The sequence below is a fragment of the Triticum urartu genome, chromosome 1A (genome assembly GCF_056163025.1).
Source record: "Triticum urartu cultivar PI428250 chromosome 1A, HENAU_Tu73, whole genome shotgun sequence".
In the NCBI taxonomy this organism is placed as follows: domain Eukaryota; kingdom Viridiplantae; phylum Streptophyta; class Magnoliopsida; order Poales; family Poaceae; genus Triticum; species Triticum urartu.
The window spans coordinates 584,639,928-584,658,931 of NC_141873.1; the positions used below are offsets into that span (position 1 = coordinate 584,639,928).

Consider the following 19,004-nt stretch of genomic DNA (forward strand, 5'->3'; position numbering starts at 1 on the left):
TATCCAGCTATAGAAGGGGGAATGTTAGTAATGGCGCACAGTCGAGGGGTGCGCCAAAAAAACACTCATAGGAATGGCGCACCATTCTCTGGTGCGCCATTAGTAACTTTTTTTCTCATAGCAATGGCGCACCCTCCTCTGGTGCGCCATTAGTAACTTCTTTTTTTCATTATTTCTTGTTGCATCTAATAATTTGTTTTTTTATCAAATTTGTTATTTTCATGAGGACTAGAACAAAATATATCATCAAATATCATCAAATTTGTTTTTTTAATATCATCAAATTTGTTTTTTATTTTTAATTTTTCATGTAATAATTTTTTAATATCATCAAATTTGTTTTTTTAATATCATCAAATTTTCATGTAATAATTCTTTAATACCACCCCTCGGTGCGCCATTAGAATTTTGTTTTAATCTAGCCCACTAGCCATATCTACAACCTAACCCTATCTACAACAGAACCCACCCACTAGCCCGACTGGTCAGCACGTAGCACACACACTGGGAGGTCCTGGGTTTGATTCCTAGGCTCCCCAATATTTTTTTATGCATTTGAAATGCTGTTTTTTATATTTATTTGTGTTTAAATATGTTCAAACTAGTTTAAATCATAACAGTACTATTTTTTTATAAAAACAGTAATAATTTTTTTAAAAATATGTTCAAATTTGTTACTTGAAAATATCATCGGCGGCGGCGGTGGAGCGGGGGAGGGTGCGGGGGGTGCCCGTTGGCGGTGGTGGAGCGGGGGAGGGCGCGGGGGGCCGGGTGCTCGTCGGTGGCGGTGGAGCGGGGGAGGGTTGCGGTGGGTCGTTGGCGGCGGTGGAGCTAGTGGGGGAGGGTGCGGGTGGGATCGAGATGGAGGGGGATCGAGATCGAGATGGAGGGGGATCGAGATCAAGTGTCCTCATGAATTCAAAAAGTGCCCATGAAATTTAAAAATATTCATGATATCAAAAAGTGCCCATGAAATACAATCGAGAAATGAAGACTACGATTTAAATACAATCGATCTTAGCTAGCTATCTGTTCACAATCTTCTTGCCCTTCTTTTTCGCAAATGGAGTTCTTCTGTGGAACAGACGTCCTTTAGGTAGGGTGGTCCTGCTTCTTCTTGTGGTGTGTGCTGCTACTTCATCGTCGTCGTTATGTTCGATCTTCGGGTCACCGTACTTGTCGAAGTCTTGCTCATCGGCTACTCCATCGATTCCGATGATCTTCCTTTTGCCTCTCCTCACGACAACATGACTGCGCTTTGATGGGTCGGTAATGAAGAAGCATTGGTCCACTTGGGAAGCCAGTACCCACGGCTCATTTTTCGCGGTGACGTTTGCGCCCGCGGTCTTGGATTTGGCTTCGGGTATAACCATGGTGGTGAAATATCGGTCTTCTTTTAGGACGCTCTTGGCCCATCTGACATGGAACATCAGGACCTTCTCTCCAGCGTAGCTCAGCTCCCAGATCTCCTCGATCCTTCCGTACTATCTGTCCTTGTCGTTACCGGTGTAGGATTCCATCGTTACCCCGGAGTTCTGATAACCATCGCTCTTCATGTCCTTGTCCTCGGTGTAGAATGTGTAGCCGTTGATATCGTACGCCTCATAGGTCATCAGGTTGTGCTCGGCGCCCTATGACAAGGCCAATATGAGTTGTTCTTCCGCGGAAGAATCCTCATGTAAAGGGTACAACAGAAGCTTCTGCTTGAACCAACACGTGAAACATGAGTTGTGCTCTTTGAGTATATCTCCGTCCTTCCTTTGTTGGCCTCGGTCATTGTACGTCTTCTCAATAAAGGTTTTGTGCTCTACCACCCAAGATCGACCACGTCTATGTGTTGTAGCGCGACTAGGTTTGCTCTTTCAAAGTCGGCGAGTCGACCCTCGAAGTCGACATGCATTTCGCGGCGACCCTCACGGTGACCCCATCCAGCGAGCCTGCCGAGGTGCCTGTTGACGGCAGACCAATGGGGTTCTCGATGCCTAGATAATTCGTGCAGCAGGAGATGCACTCTTCGGTCAGAAAGCCCCTGGCTATACTTCCCTCTGGACGTGACATGTTGTGAACGTATCCTTTGATAACACCATTCATCCTTTCGAACGGCATCATGCTGTGCAGGAACGTCGGCCCGAGTTGGATGATATCCTCCACGATATGGACCAGCATATGCACCATAACGTCGAAGAATGCGGGCGGGAAGTACATCTCAAGCTCGCATAGTATCACCACGATCTCTTCCTGTAGCCTTCTGAGTTGCCTCACGCCAATCGACTTCCGAGAGATGACGTCAAAAAAGTTGCATAGGCCAAATAGCGTTTCACGGACGTGCGCGTCCATGATCCCACAGATTGCAACTGGAAGTATCTGCATCATCAGCACGTGACAGTCGTGAGACTTCATCCCGTTGAACTTCTGCTTCGCTGGGTCTAGGTATCTGCTTATCTTCCCTACGTAACCGTATGGAAGTTTTACTCCTAGGAGGCAGGTGAAAAACTGCTTGATCTCCTCCTGACTTAGAGTGAAGCACGCGGGAGGGTAGTCATTTCCGGTCTTCTTGGCCTTTTTGCCTTTGCGACGACTTTCTGTGTCCTGCTTCGCCTCATCATCATCATCATCATCATCATCATCATCATCATCATCATCATTAGCGTGAAGCTCCTGCCTGATGCTCATTGATTTCAAGTCTGCCCTTGCTTTCGGCCCATCTTTGGTCCTCTCTGGCATGTTGAGCAGGGTACCAAGCAGACTCTCGCACACGTTCTTCGTGATATCCATGACATCAAGGCTGTGAGGCACACGGTGGCTCTTCCAGTACGGCAAGTCCCAGAAAACAGACCTCGTTTTCCATACCTTCAGCAGCGGCTCTAGCGCCTTTCGCTTCTTTCCCGGCTCTGGCGCCTTTTGCTTCTTTCCCGGCAGTGGGCAGTCTTTCCAATTTTTCAACAGCTCGTCTATTTCCTCGCCGCTCCTCGTACACGGGCGTTTTCGGGGTTCGGTTTCACCATCGAACAGATCCTTGCGTTTCCTCCACGGGTCATCGTCACGAAGCCATCTTCGATGTCCCATGAACATGGTTTTCGAAGACTCGGGATCTCTCTCTAGTTGGCGATACGTTGTGTCATCCATGCACCTTACGCATCCAGAAAATCCGTGGACTACCTGCCCCGCGAGATATCCGTAAGCGAGATAGTCGTGCACCGTCGTGAGCAGTGCGGCTCTCATAGGGAAATATTCTTTCTCTGCGGCGTCCCACGTATTGGCTGGCATTTTCCACAGCGTGTCTAGCTCCTCCTTCAGCAGCCCCAGATACAGATTGATGTCGTTCCCTGGTTGTTTCGGCCCTTCAATTAACATACTCATGTGAATGTACTTCCTCTTCATGCACAACCAGGGGGAAGGTTGTACATCCACACAAACACAGGCCAGGTGCTATGTGTGCTTCTCTGGCTGCCAAACGGATTGACTCCATCGGTGCTCGCGCCCAGCACGATGTTCCTTGGATCCTTCCCAAATTCTGGGTATTCGAAGTTCAACGCTTGCCACTGGCTCACATCCTTAGGGTGACTCAGCATCTTGTCTTTTTTATTTATCTCCGGATCATTTCCGTCATCTTCCCGCTTCTTCTCCTCCCTATCCGCGTGCCAACGCAGGAGCTTTGCTACCTTAGGGTCCACGAAATATCGCTGCAGATGAGGAGTGATCGGAAAGTACCACACCGATTTTCGAGGAGCTTTCTTCCTCTTCTTGTATCGAGTGACGCCGCACACCGGACATATGGTAGACTCTGCGTGCTCGTCCCGATAAATGATACAATTGTTCATGCACACATGGTATTTCACGTGCGATAAATCCAGAGGACACACGATTTTCTTCGCCTCCTCGAAACTGGTCGGGCACTTGTTCCCCTTGGGAAGACGTTCGTGCCAGAATGACATGTTCTCGTCGAAGCATGCGTCGGTCATTTTTTGTTTTACCTTCATCTCTAGAGCCATGAGCGTTACTTTCAGGCGGGTATCCTCGGGCCTGCATCCTTCATACAATGGAGTAACCGCGTCTATCTCCAGTTGATCCAGCTTGGCTTTCTCTCGGGCGGCAACTCTTGCGTTATCTGTCTGCTTGAGAAGCAGCTCTTGAATATGAGGGTCCTACACCCAGCCTCCATCGTCGTTTGCTCCGACATCTTCATCTTCATGATCATGCCCTTCGTCTTGATCTTCCTCATCATCATGTACGACATCGTCTACATGATGACTGTGTACAGCATCACCCTCGTGATCATGTCCTGGAGATTCTTCGTCTTCTCGCCCGCCCTCGCCGCGGTGGTACTTGTCTTGTTGCCCTTCCTCATTTCTTGCCCGGCCCCCATGGACGACTTCATAGTCATCTTCATCACCTTGCCACCGATAGCCATCCATGAAACCACGCAAGAGCAGGTGGTCCCGCACCTGCCCGGAATCCGGGTCCGCAATAAGGCTCTTTAGCTTGCATCTTCGACACGGAAATCTTATCTCCGTCTCGTTCTTTTGAAGCATCTCGACCTTCACGGAGCTCAAAAACCTATTCACGATGCCTTCAGTCATCGTGCGGACCATGGTCGCCTGCGGGGTAGAGCAAAACGATATTTTAGAACCAAGAAAAAATTTGGCATGACCTTCCCTAAAAATAGGACCAAAAAGAATGCATAGTGCCAAAATTCTCGCAGAAACAGAAATGAATCAAAACATTCCGGCAAAATATTGGCAACTATCGCATTTCAAATACCGGTACCTTCAAACACAAACATATATGCAACACCACAAACACATGCAACACCACAAACATACATAGATCTAGCTAGGCCACAAAAAGTGCATGTGCACGTTGTTGGAGTGAGCTAGGGAGAAAAAAAGTAGATCTACATCATGAAGATAGCTTTCCCCTTACTTACCTATCAAAAAAAGGTAATTTCACCACTTAATTTAGATGAATCTACGGTGGAAATGAGGTGAGGAGGAGGAGGCAGCCGAAAGCTTGGAGAAGGAGGTGGAGGGAATGAAGTGGGGAAAGTGAGTGGGTAGGTGTGGGGCTGTCCAAAATATCTTGTTGGGGTCCCAGGTTACTAATGGTGCACCACCAGCAAATGCGCCATTAGTAACCCTGGTTACTAATGGCGCACCTGCAGGTGGTGCGCCATTAGTAGTTTTGCAAAAAGTAAAAAAGAATATACTAATGGTGCACCGGGTAATAGTGCGTCATTACTAGTTTAAAATAGTAATGGCGCACTGTGAAACGGTGCGCCATTAGTAGTTTTGCAAAAAAAAATAATTTTTTTTACACTAATGGCGCACTATCTGCCTAGTGCGCCATTACTAGTTAGAACTAGTAATGGCGCACTTCGACCTGATGCGCCATTAGTTTGTATGGAAAAATAGAAAAAAAATTAATACTAGTGGCGCACCCTGTTTCTGGTGCGCCATTAGTGTCTTCCACACTTATGGCGCATCACCAACCGGTGCGCCATTAGTATATAGTAGTGGCCCACTGCTTCCATGGTGCGTCATTAGTATCAATCCTATCTATAGCCCTTTTCCTAGTAGTGGTTCAGTTAGAGCACAACGCCTCGCACCCACGCGCATGCATGTACGAGAGAAACGCTCATCGCTCGGCCCCGGCCACCCACCGTAACAGGGAACACCGTGATATTTTCCTCGCCCTCGCTTCTACCACGGTTTTTTCCGTCATGGACGGCCCAAAGAACGTCATGCAGCTGCGTCTCCGGCCCGCCCAGGACGAAAAACCCATTTTCTGTCATGATTTTTTGTCATAGAAGTAGGACCCACCACATCTATGATGATACCGGGTTTTGTCACAATTATCGTCATAGAAGTGTCCTAAGTATGACAAAAAAAAATTCATTCATCCCAAAATGTCATGGATGTCTCTTTTTATTGTAGTGATAAGCATGTACATGTAACGCCCCGGACGTAATTTTCCATAATTGCAACTCCAACTCTTGCCATTTCTGGCTATGTGATATGATATTTCCTCCGTGGTTGGGTTTTTGTCTTCGTTTTGTATTTTGTTCATGTCATGCATTTCATCTCATGTCATCATGTGCATCTCATTTGCATCCGTGTTCGTCGCATGCATCCGGTCATTTTCACCGTTGTGGGTTTCGGAATCCGACACTCTCACATGCACCCGTTGCACCTCTCAGATCTTGTTTCGTGAGCGGGAGAAAAACGTTCTCGGAATGGGCCAAAATTTGTCGAGTGGCCTTGGTACATCAGCGGTAGGCCGCCTGTCAAATTTCGTTTCATTTGGAGGTCGTTTGATGCCCCAACGCTTAACCGGGTAACCGCAAAAACCCCTCTCTAATTGCAGCCCAGCACCCCTCCAAAACAGCCTACTAGCCCATCTAAACCCCCTCCATACGCTCCGTCATTGGATCACGATCGTGTGGGCGAAAACCACACCTCATTTGGACTCTCCTATCTCCCCCTACCTATAAATATGTCTCCCCCTCCTCAAATTGCGGACAAAACCCTAACCCCTTCTCCACCGCGCCGCCAGACGCGTCCGCCTGCGACGGACACGTCCGCTGGCCATGCATATGCACACATGGACTAATGCATGCATGGCTGATCTCTTGATTAACCTTGTACGTGGTGCAATGGCAAAATTGCCTACGTACTGTATGCATACATCGAAGACCAAATATTGTGTAGCAACGTGCGCGCAGGCTCTTGGGTTGATGGAGTGGCAATACGTACATCAGCACAATGCGCACATCCTGCCTGGTGGCCGCGATGACTACTGGCCAAACTCCACGTACAGTGATAGGCCCGGCTAGACGTGTACGTCCCAAAGTCGTATCTAAATACACTCGTGTCCGTCGATCGGATCATGCACCTCAAAGATAAGCTTGAACGGAGCTGATAAGATTTGGCAAACGACTCATCTATATCTCGTCCAAGAAAATTGGAACGTAAGAAGAGCCATCGCATGGCTCCAACGCAGCCAGCGCTCGTCTCTCTCCCTATAAATACAGAGAACAAGTCACCGTTCCCGAGGGCGGGAGGACCAGGAGGAGATGCGCCCCTGGAGGCAGCATCGGCAAGATCGGGACCGAGATTGTAGATAATGGTTTGGTGCATCGATAATCATTGATCATGCACTAGGCACCTATATATAGGTACAAGGAGTGTGACTGGTGTCTTGTCTCCCAAGATACACGTAAATACAGAGGGAGAGAGACACTACAGGTGCGGCATACAAAACCCAGACCTACATACATGTACACATGTTCAACACCTCCCTGTAGTCGAAGCGTCGCCGGTGACGCAGAGACTAGACCGAAAACCCTCAAACATCGAGGTGGGTAGTCCCTTCGTCATGACATCGGCGAACTGCTGATCGGTGGGCACATGGAGACCTCGAACACGACCAAGTGTGACGTGCTCCCGAACAAAGTGAATGTCGAGCTCAATATGCTTCGTCCGTCGGTGATGGACAGGGTTGGCAGCGAGATACACCGCGGAGACGTTGTCACAGTAAACAAGCGTCGCCTTGGTAACCTCGCATAGCAACTCCTGAAGTAGCTATCGTAGCCAAGAGCACTCCACGACGGCGTTGGCCACAGCCCGATACTCGGCCTCGTCGCTCGATCGTGAGACCGTGGGTTGTCGTTTAGACGACCACAAAATCAGAGAGGGACCGAGGTAGACACAGTAGCCGGAAGTGGAGCGGCGACTGTCGGGACACCCAACCCAGTAAGCGTCGGAGTAGGCGACAAGGCTGGTGTCAGGTGGTGCCGTCAGGGTGAGACCCATAGCGATGGTGCCACGTATGTACGAAGAATACGTTTCACCAGAGCCCAATGACTATCACGAGGAGCATGCGTATGAAGGCACTCCTGCTGGACAACGTACTGAATGTCCGCACGAGTCAGTGTGAGGTACTGAAGCGCACCGACGATGGAGCGGTAGAAGGGAGCGTCGGACGCCGGAGAACCCTCGACGGCGGACACCTTAGCCTTCGTGTCGACAGGCGTAGGAGCAGGCTTGCAGTTAAGCATGCCCGATCTCTCTAGAAGCTCGTAGGCGTACTTCTGCTGGTGCAGGAAGAAGCCAGTGGCCCGGCGCACAACCTCGATGCCGAGGAAGTAGTGGAGAGCCCCCAAGTCCTTGTGGGCAAACTCGGTGCCGAGGCGAGCTGTGATCTGCTGAAGGAGCGCTGGCGAGGAGGCAGTCAGGATGATGTCATCGACATACAGGAGGAGGTACGCGGTTGCAGGACCCTGGTGATAAACAAACTGGGAGGCATCAGACCGGGTGGACCGGAACCCCTGCTGGTGAAGAATGGCCGCGATCCGCTGGTACCAGGCCCGAGGCGCCTGCTTCAACCCGTAGAGAGAATGGGAGAGCAAGCACACGTGATCCGGATAGTCGGTGTCGACGAAACCAGTAGGCTGCTGACAGAACACCTGCTCGTCGAGATGGCCATGCAAGAAAGCATTAGACACATCGAGCTGGTGGACTATTCGACAGCTCGCAAACTGGGCACGACATCTCACCCAAAAATACGAAGACCATCATAAGATGGAACCACACCGAAGAGGAGCTTGTGAGCGGTGTAGTTCCAGCGTGGACGACACGGGCGAATGTTTATGATGAGGCTGGCGGTCGCGAGCGCGTCCGGCCAGAACCGAGGAGGCACATAGGAGCGGAAGAGCAACGTGCGGACACAGTCATTAAGAGTGTGAATGATGCGCTCGGCGCGACCATTCTGCTGGGATGTGTAGGGGTAAGTGAGGCGGAAGATGGTGCCGTGCGACGCAAGAAGATTGCGGACAGCGACGTTGTCAGACTCCTTGCCGTTGTCAGTTTGCAAGGCAAGAATAGGACGACCGTACTGTGTGGTGACGTATGAATAAAAAGTTGTGAGTGTGGCAAGAGCGTCGGACTTGCGATGGAGAGGAAAAGTCCATACATAATGAGAGAAATCATCCAATATCACCAAATAGTATAAGTAACCCTATTTCTCGCAACCGGGGACGTCCAAACATCACTATGCAATAACTGAAATGGAAAAGTGGAAACGGTTGTAGACTCGCTAAAGGGAAGACGAACGTGCTTGCCAAGACGGCAAGCCTCACAAGAGTGGTCGTCAACGTTATTACATGAGAAAGAAAAGCTCTGAAGAATCTGGCGCATAACGGTGGAGTTGGGATGGCCGAGACGGGCGTGCCAAAGATCGACACTAGCAGCGAAGGTGGCGGGACGACGGGTGGTGGTGGCGCTGGAGGGATGCACCGGGTAAAGCTTGTCCGGGCTGTCACATCGGTGGAGCACCATCTGTGTACAGGCATCCTTCACAGAAAAGCCGATATCGTCAAATTCAACAGTGATAGGATTCTCACGAGCAAGGCGACGAACAAAAACAAGATTGGTGACTAAGTTAGGAGACACAAGAACATTAGACATCTTAACGGGAGTAGAAGTAGAAGGAAAAGAAATATGACCAACATGTGTAATGGGAATGGAGGAACCGTTACCAAGGGTGATGCGAGTGGGAGTATGAACAGGAGTGGCGGATGTGAAGTTACCGGGATGAGCAGTCATGTGAGCGGTGGCGCCCGAGTCCATGTACCACTCACCGCCACCACCGTAGGAGCTCGGTGACGGGGTGGAGTGCAGAGCAGCGAGAAGGGTCGGGTCCCACGGCGGCGGCACCTGGGGAGGGAGAAACCCTCTGTAGGCTGGCGTGGGAGCGGCGCCGTAGGCGCCGTAGATGGGCGCAGCGCCATAGGCGGGCGCGGGCGGGGGCGCGGCGCCATAGCCGCTGTAAGGGGCGGCGTTTTGCGCGGTGAAGGGCGTCTGGTGGCTCGCGGGCCTAGGCCCAAGGATGCCCGAAGCGGGAGCCCGACGAACCGGCATCGAGTACGCGTGCACGACGCCCATCCACGGGTTGGTGCCATAAGTCCAGGGCGGGGTGGCCTGCTGCTGCTGCTGACGAGGGGCCCCCCTTGTGCCTGTTTGCGCCCGCCCCCGCGGCGGTTGCCACGGCGCCCGCCACCCTGCTGTGGCGGCTGGGGGCTGTGGGTGGGGCAGGGGGCGCGGGCGGGAGGGTGTAAAACCCCGGAGGCGCGGGGGGCGCCGGCTGGTGACGGGACGCAGGCGCGGGCGGGGCGGCTGGTGGAGGGGCACCACGCGAGGTGCCGGTGGCGAGGGCGTGCTGCTGCACGCGCTTCTTGACCCCCTTCATCCACGCTCCTCCAACCGCATGTATGCCACGAACTTGGGGAAGGAGGGCTCCGGCATGAGGGAGAGGTTGGAAGCAGCGTTACCGAAGTCCTCGTTGACGCCGGCGGTGAGCGTGCCGAGGAGGAGGTCGTCATCAACCTTGGCGCAAATGTCACGGAGCTCATCCGGCAACGTCTTCAGGCGGCGACCGTAGTCATCGATAGACTGATCATCCCGATGACAGTCAAAAAATTCATGCTGCAAAAATACGCGGCGCTAAAGCTTGTTGTCGGTGAAGAGGCCATTGAGCTTGACCCACACGGCGCGGGCGTCATCACCATCACTCACGACCATGTGAAACAGGTCCTTCGAGATGGTGGTGAAGAACCACCGGATGAGCGTGGCGTCGATCGCGGTCCACTCGGAGTCGCCCACCATGGCGCGGGAGTCGACGGAACCGTCAACGTGATCCACGAGGTTGTTCTCGCGGAAGAGCAGCGAGAAGTACGTCTTCCACGCGAAGTACGTGGCGTCAGTGGAATCGAGGACGACGGGGACACGGTCGTGGATGTTGATGTCGCAGATGTCAGCAGGGTCGGGTCCGCCGAAAGGGTTGGAGTAGGAAGAGGCGGAGGAAGACATGGTGGCTGGGCGGTGATGTGGCAGCCGGCAGCGCGCAACAGAAGGCAGCGAGCGGCGCGAGGGGTCGAGTGGCTGGCTGGAGGCGTGCGTGAGCGAGCGAAGCAAGCGGCTGGGAGCGAGCGGCTGGCTGGAGGCGCGCATGTTCGAGCGAAGCGAACGGCTTGATAGCGGGAAGGGCAAGCGAGGCGATCTGGCGGCGGGGAGCGAGCGGGATCGGTAGCGATCGGGCGGCAGGAGCGGGCGGGATCGCTAGCGGGACGAGCTAGCGATCGGCGGGATCGGGACGTTTGCGGGAAGGAGAGTGCAGCGCAGGGAGGCGGCGACGGCGGCAGATCGCGGCGAGGGCGGCCCGAGGCGGCGGCGGCTAGGGTTAGGTGGAAGTGGGAAAGGATTGACTTGCGATAGATACAATGTAGAGAATGGTTTGGTATATCGATAATTATTGATCGTGCACTAGGCATATGTATATAGGAACAAGGGATACGATCGGTGTCTTGTCTCCCAAGATACACGTAAATACAGGGGAGAGACAAAATCCAAATATACATACATGTACACATGTTCAACAGAGATGACGCGTCCCCGGTGGCAGCTAGTACAGCCAACGGCTCCATCGCAACGATGCATGTACGCATGCAAAAAGACTGGCGAGAGGACACTGCGGCGGCAGGCAGTGGCACCTGTCCAAGCCCGACGACGGCGACGGCAACACACACGATGTCGTTGCGTGTCAAGTCAGGCTAGCTCTTTAGAAAGCGTGGAGACATATCGAGATGCATAACACATGCATGCAAGGGCACGTATGGCACTCTTCTCTTCAATTACTCGTTCCTTTTTTCTCTCTATTCTTAATACACCAGATCGCATCAAGAGAAACATCAAAGAGTTCACGCACAGGGAGAGGACGACGGCCAGAGAGCAAAGCATCGAGACACACGCAGGAGGAGACGTGCCCGTGCGGCAGTGTCGATGGAGTAGGCATCTTGCCGGAAGAGACGTACATAAAAGGTGCTGCTGTGGCGGCGCCGGCGCCGATCAGACAATGAGAAGCGGCAGCGCCCGGGGGGAGGACGACTCGGAAGCTGCCCAATCTTGGTCGGCGCGTCGGCAGTGGCAACGACGCCCTCATCACCCTCTTTCTTTTCTTTGTCGTTGTTTTACCAGAGTCACGCACGGTCAGAGAGGGGAGAACCAGCCCACGAACACATCTCACGCACCAAGTCAAGAGGCAGCGGAGAAACCACGTGGAAGAAAACGCCTCGTGGCGGCGGTGTCAATGATGAAACGCGCCCGTGAAGTAATGATCTTTATGTTATCATCTATTTTGCAGGATGTCTAAGGACGCTGGACGGAAGAAGAGACGACGCGATCGATGACGGCAGCGTCGACATGCAGATGATCCTTGAGGAGGCCCAAGGGCAACCACGGCGATAGCACGCTCGTTGGGAAAACCCACGCATCTTGACTCTTCCCGGCGGCAACGCATGCGCCAAGGAGATGGAGGCCAGAGGAGTGACGCGCTCTCACCGCTGTGGCGGCAACACACGTCGAGATGTGAGGTCGTCGCCAGCGCCGGCGCCCCAGCGCACACACATGTACCCTTGCCTGTCTGGTGCTGCGCCGGTCACAAGGAGGACGGGCAGCAGCAAGCGGAACACGCTGGTGGCAAAAATACAACATGGAGTACCACCTCTCAAGTTAACTAACAATACATATATTCATCTATATCTTTTGATGTGTGAGGCCAGGAAACACATACACCCACAAGGTGTTGGAACCGAAATCCTCTAACTACCTCTCCTCTCACTCGAACAGAGATGGAAAAAGAAGAACAGTGAACACAAGATTTTCTGGCCAACGACGAACGACGCCACGGGCGCTCAAACACCCTAATCTTTTCTTCTTTACAGTAACTACATGATTTACCCTCGATTCACTTTCTTTACACACACGCGGGCTCTATAAATAGCCTTGCGCACCAGCGCACGCACACATCCACGGCCACCCCGGCCACTAACACACGCATGCAGGGATGACCCAACCACTAACCCACTAGACACATGCATGCATATCTACTGACTTGGCTGGCACACATTTGGCCACTACCTATGACCCAGCCAACTAACAGAATAACAGACTCACGCGACGCACGCACATACGCACAACACACATGCGCACCCACGCACGTCACACACGCGCACAGACGCGCCACGGCCGTGCATGCACACATGGATTATGACTAACATTCTCCCCCCTAAGGCATGACTGTACCGTCCATCCTGACAGGATTCCGGCTTCTCGTCAACTGCCACGGAGAACGCCCTTCTTTACTGTCGGAGTAATGGGCCACAGGTAGGCCAACCCGAGTCCCATAACCTTTCAAGACATCGGGGCAGGCTGCGCCCCTCCTGAGGAGTCGACGGCAGGACGGACGACTGCCCGCTCACGGCCGAGTCCCAGGGACGACTCCCAGAGAAGCCGGCCTTGGGGAGTCGGCCGGCGACTCCGACGAACCATGACCCCATCGAAGGAGACGGGGCAGAGGCGTGGCAACAGTGAAGCCCACTCCGCCCCTTACCAAGGGCAGGCATGGCCACAACACGCCGTACCCGGGAAGATCTCCGTGCGGCGTGGCTCTGTTGCCCGGCCGGCCCTGACATCAGCACCACAGTACCAAGTCCTGCGCCCACGACGGCTTGTCTGTACGGCCCGGAGGCAGCGGGGCCCACCAGTCAGCGAGACCTCGGGAGACGGCGGGAGAACCGCCAGTCGGACCCATCGGGAGTCGGCCCGGGGAAGTCGGCAGAGCCCTCCCCAGGGCCCACGCGCCATTAATCAAGATGAGATGGGGAGTGGCTATAGTGATCGCCCGCCAGGCGGCGGGGCTGTTGCCACGACCCCATGACCAAGCCTGCTTCATCAAAAGCACGGCTACAGTAATCAGCGGCCGGCAAGACCCGCCAGCGGCGGACGCGGCCTGTCGGCTCCGTACTAGACCAGTTGGCGGGGCCCACCAGTCGGCGGGCCCCACCAATCGGCGGAGAAGTCGGAGGTCAGAGGCACTGACGGCTGGGCCTGCGCCCAGTAGAATTACCATTGTACCCCTGGGGGGTAGGCATATATAAACCCCCCAGGGCACCCATGCAAAGGGTTGTATCCTAGTAGTTCTATTCCGCACCAGATAGAAGGAGAGAGCTAGCCTTGCCCTCTTCTACCACCAGACACAGCTCAAGGAGCAACCTTGTAAACACTTGACCAGAGTGATCATGCGGAGACCCCGCAGAGCAGCAGTAGGGGTATTATCTCCCCGGAGAGCCCCGAAGCTGGGTAACATTTGCCGGCGTGCATGTCTTCGCCTCATCCCGTTTCCAGGCACCGGTGATGTTCTACTCACCCCCACCATGATAAGCCATCTGTTGGCATATGTTGCTCCAAACCCCCGACATTTGGCGCCCACCGTGGGGCATGGTGCACCGCCGTTCGGAGATCTGTTCTGGACGGGAACCCTTTTCCTCCCTGGCGAGCGCAGCCAGCCAGGCACGCCAGGCGAAGTTTGCATCGACGCGCTGCGCGGCGTTGAGATCGCCTGCGCAGCCAGCTCCTTGGCCGAACTTGTCGACGAGGTCCACCTCTCCGACGAACCTGCATCCGACGCAGGCGCAGGCGGCCCCGAAAACCTCCTCGCGGGCCTCCTTAATCAACTCCACGTTTCCGGCGAGCCTGCCGTAGACTTGGAGTCCGTAGGCTCCACCGACCCGATGCTGGTCGACTCCGACACCGCGTCGATCGACGCGTTCCCCACCAACGTGGTGGTCTACGACAAACCTCTCCCCCACGCAGAGAGCGACGGAAGCACCGTCACTGAGGTGCTAGTCATCAGTCATGACGAGTTCCCTGGCGGAGGGGCACCCGACTCACTCGGCGCGGCGCTGCAAGACCTAGCTGCGCCCATTCCGGAAGGTGCTGACGCAGAGACGTTAGAAGCGCGCCGCCTTCAGCTCGTCGAAGGCGCGAAGAAGCTGGCCAGCATGAGACGCTTGTCAGAAGCTTACCAGCGGGAGATGGATCGCGCCGTTGGCGGCTCGCCAGCCTCGGCAGGGCCCAGCCGCCTTGGCGCGGTCCAGCAGCGCGGCGTAGCCATCGCCAGCCTGTTTGGGGCTAGCCGCCCCGTGTATGCTACACAGGCGGAGAACATCCGAGCCGCCCAAGCAGCGGCGGATGAGCTGGACAATTTCGAGGGCGAAGAACGCCGCCTCATGATGGAGCGAGTCCAGTGGCTCCTCGACGCGGCTGCCGCGCAGAACGAGGCTGGCTGCCGCCCGGAGGTGCCGCAGCGGCCAAACGACGACCCGCACCGAGATCAAGGCGCGACGTCTCGGACGCCGACTGGCGGCGCCGGAGGAAGAAAGGACAAGGAGCCGGCTGTCAGCCACAGTCGGACTCGCATTACCATAGAGCGCGACCGAGATGGCCGCCCGAGAGCAGTGGAACGACGGGACAACTATCCGCCTCCCCCTCCCCGCAAGGAGAGGCGAGTCTCCCCACCGCCTGTTGACCATCCGACTCTCGGTGACCGCCTTGGCCGCCGATAGGGAGTTGGAGAGAATGGCGCCCGCCACCGGATCGACCAACTTCACCGGTCCCTGGCGCTGGAAGAAGAAGACGAGCTGGGTCTGCCTTGTTTCGGGCCCCGCATTCGGGATGAGCCCTTTCCCAGAGGGTTCACGCTCCCAAGAGACACGCCCAAGTATACCGGCTCCGTGAAGCCGGAAGACTGGCTAGTCGACTATTCCACGGCTGTCAGCATAGCAAACGGCAACAAGCGTGTCGCCATAAAGTACGTTCCGCTCATGCTCCCGGGCACAGCCCGGACATGGCTGAACAGCCTAAAGCCCCGCAGCATCAACAGCTGGGTCGACTTCATTGAATCGTTCGTCCGCAACTTCACCAGGACATACAAGCGTCCTCCCATGCCTCGTCAGATCTCCTTGTGCGTGCAAGGCCCTGACGAGTCGACTCGCGACTACCTCACGCGTTGGGCTGAGCTCCGGAACTCCTGCGAGGGCGTGCACGAGGTGCAGTCCATCGAGTACTTAACAGCCGGGTGCCGAGAAGGCACCCTCCTCAAGCACAAGCTCCTCTGCGACGAGCCAGAAACCCTCGACAAGCTGCTGATCATAGCGGACAAGTATGCTACGGCCGACTCCTCCATGAAGGAGGAAATTCAAATCAGCACGACTGCCAAAGTAGCTCCTCAGGCTCCAAGAACTCCTGCGGCAGACGCCGGCCGGCGACAACAGCAGGGCGACAACAAGCGCAAGGCCCCGCAGCCGGCTTCCAGCAGCCGGCAGGTCGCGACCGTTGAAGCCCAGCAGCCAGAAGAGCAGCCTCCGCCCAAGCGATAGAAAGGCGGCAAGACGAACTGGTTGCCGGCCTTCTCTTATGAGCAGACCTTGGATGGACCTTGCAAATTCCACAGCGGCGCGAAGCCGTCGAATCACACCACCCGGAAGTGCCTCTGGCTCACCAGGATCGCCAAGGGAAACGGCCTCCTGCCACCCCCGCCTGCTGGGCAGCCGCCTCCACCTCCACCCCAGCAGCCGGCAGTCAGGCCAGTCGACGCAGTACAAGACGAATACCCTGAAGAGCATGGAGCCTATGTGGTGTTCACCAGTGTGGCTGATGATCGACGCAGCAGGCGGCTGCAGCGACAAGAGGAGAATGCAGTAGCCTCAAGGACGCTAGAGTTCATGCACTGGTCTGAGAGGCCCATCAGCTGGAGCAGGGCTGACCACCCAGAAGTGATGCCGAGTCTGGGCTCCTATGCCTTGGTCCTGGATGCCACCTTTGCCATGGACAAACGGGCCGCGCGTTTCTCGCGAGTTCTGATAGACGGGGGCAGCAGCATCAATATCCTGTACAAGGACACCATGCAGAAGTTAGGAATCAAGCAAAGACAGCTTTAGAACGGCCGGACTGTGTTCCACGGCATTGCTCCTGGGCTTTCTTGCTCACCAATCGGCAAGATCCCGATTGACGTTCTCTTCGGGGACAACGATCACTTCCGAAGAGAGCCTGTTTGGTTTGAGGTGGTGGACCTTGAGAGCCCATACCATGCGCTACTTGGCCGACCCGCCTTGGCCAAGTTCATGGCGGTCTCCCACTACGCCTACCTCAAGATGAAGATGCTCAGTTCCAGGGGAATTCTGACTGTGGCCGGCGACCACCAGAAGTCGTCCGCTTGTGCGGTCGAGAGCAGTCGGCTGGCCGAGTCCCTGGTGATCGCAGCTGAGAAGCGACTCCTTGAACGAGTTGTGGCGATGGCCGGCAAGCAGCCGGAGATATCGCCCGACCCAAAGGAGTCGGAAGCCGAAGGTTCGTTCAAGCCGGCCAAAGTGACAAAGAAGATACCCTTGGATCCGGAGCACCCAGAGAGGTACGCCGTCGTAGGTGCAAACCTCGACAACAAATAGGAAGGCGAGCTCGTCGATTTCCTCCGTGAGAATCGGGACATCTTCGCATGGTCTCCCAAAGACATGCTAGGTGCACCGACAGATTTCCCCGAGCACAAATTACATGTCCGATCTAATGCAAAGCCGGTCAGGCAGCCCCTGCGTCGCCTATCAGAAGAGAAGAGAATAGTCGTCGGAGAAGAGATAGCCCGACTCCTAGCAGCCGGCTTCATTATGGAAGTTTTCTTCCTAGAGTGGCTGGCAAATGCAGTCCTGGTGCTAAAGAAGAACAAGCAATGGCGAATGTGTATTGACTACACGAGCCTCAACAAGGCCTGCCCCAAGGACCCGTTTGCTCTGCCGAGAATTGATCAGGTGATAGACTCCACAGCCAGATGCGAGCTGTTGAGTTTCTTGGATGCATACTCAGGATATCGCCAGATCAAGCTGAACCCGGCTGACAGATTGAAGACCGCCTACATCACACCGTTTGGAGCGTTCTGCTACCTCACCATGACGTTCGGTTTGAAGAATGCTGGCGCCACCTTTCAGCGTTGCATGCAGCTCGGCCGGAACGCCCACGTTTACGTGGACGACGTGGTGGTGAAGACAAAAAAGTGAGGAACACTGTTGGAAGATCTCAAGGAGACCTTTGAGAACCTACGCCGGTTCCAGATCAAGCTCAACCCCGAGAAGTGTGTCTTCGGAGTACCAGCCGGCCAGCTTCTAGGTTTCTTGGTCTCTGAGCGCGGCATAGAATGCAACCCAGAAAATCAAGGCCATCGAGAGAATGGAGGTACCCAGCCGACTGCTGGATGTGCAGAAGTTCACCGGCTGCTTAGCGTCCATCAGCCGATTCATCAGTCGGCTCGGCGAGAAAGCTCTCCCCTTATACCAACTCATGAAGAAGACCACTTTTTTAGAGTGGAACCATAAGGCGGACGAAGCTTTTCACCAGTTGAAGAAGATACTGACTACTCCACCCGGCCTGGCGGCTCGGACTCCCAAGGAACCTATGCTCCTGTACATCACTGCCACTAGCCGAGTAGTCAGCACAGTCATTGTAGTAGAGCGCAAGGAGGAAGGCAAGGCGCTACCTGTCCAGAGACCGGTATATTACCTGAGCAAGGTACTGTCGACCTCCAAGCAGAACTACCCCCACTACCAGAAGATGTGCTATGGCGTACACTTTGCTGCCAAGAAATTGAAGCCTTATTTTCAAGAGCATCCAATCACAGTGGTCTGTACGGCTCCACATGCCGAGATCATCGGTAGCTGAGATGCCTCTGGTCGAGTGGCCAAGTGGGCCATAGAGCTGGCTCCTTACACCATCTACTACCAGCCCTGCACCGCTATCAAATCACAAGGACTGGCCGACTTCCTCGTCGACTGGGCCGAGACCCAGTACCTGCCTCCAGCGCCTGACTCCACCCATTGGCGGATGCACTTCGACGGCTCCAAGATGCGCACCGGCTTGGGAGCCGGCGTCGTCCACACCTCTCCCAAAGGCGACAAGCTCAAGTATGCACCGCAAATCCATTTTGCCGCCTCCAACAAAGTTGCCGAGTACGAGGCGCTCATTCACGGGCTCCGGCTTGCCAAAGAACTTGGCATCCGCCGGATCTTGTGTTATGCCGACTCAGACTTAGTGGTCCAGCAGTCATCTAGCGACTGGGACGCGAAAGAC

At 54.7% G+C, this 19,004-nt stretch overlaps 2 protein-coding genes across 2 annotated transcripts; both read right to left on the reverse strand.

Moving 5' to 3' along the window:
* Positions 1 to 9,315: 9,315 nt before the first annotated feature.
* Positions 9,316 to 9,917, reverse strand: LOC147993113 (uncharacterized). Its single transcript, XM_087542290.1, has 2 exons — positions 9,587 to 9,917; positions 9,316 to 9,350 (listed from the first exon to the last, which is right to left on the reverse strand). Exons 1-2 carry the CDS (start codon positions 9,915 to 9,917, stop codon positions 9,316 to 9,318), a joined length of 366 nt encoding a protein of 121 aa, XP_087398416.1.
* A 324-nt stretch (positions 9,918 to 10,241) lies between these two features.
* Positions 10,242 to 11,006, reverse strand: LOC147993114 (uncharacterized). Its single transcript, XM_087539229.1, has 2 exons — positions 10,539 to 11,006; positions 10,242 to 10,448 (listed from the first exon to the last, which is right to left on the reverse strand). The coding sequence occupies exons 1-2, from the start codon at positions 11,004 to 11,006 to the stop codon at positions 10,242 to 10,244; spliced, it is 675 nt and encodes a 224-aa protein (XP_087395355.1).
* Between the last annotated feature and the right edge of the window lie 7,998 nt (positions 11,007 to 19,004).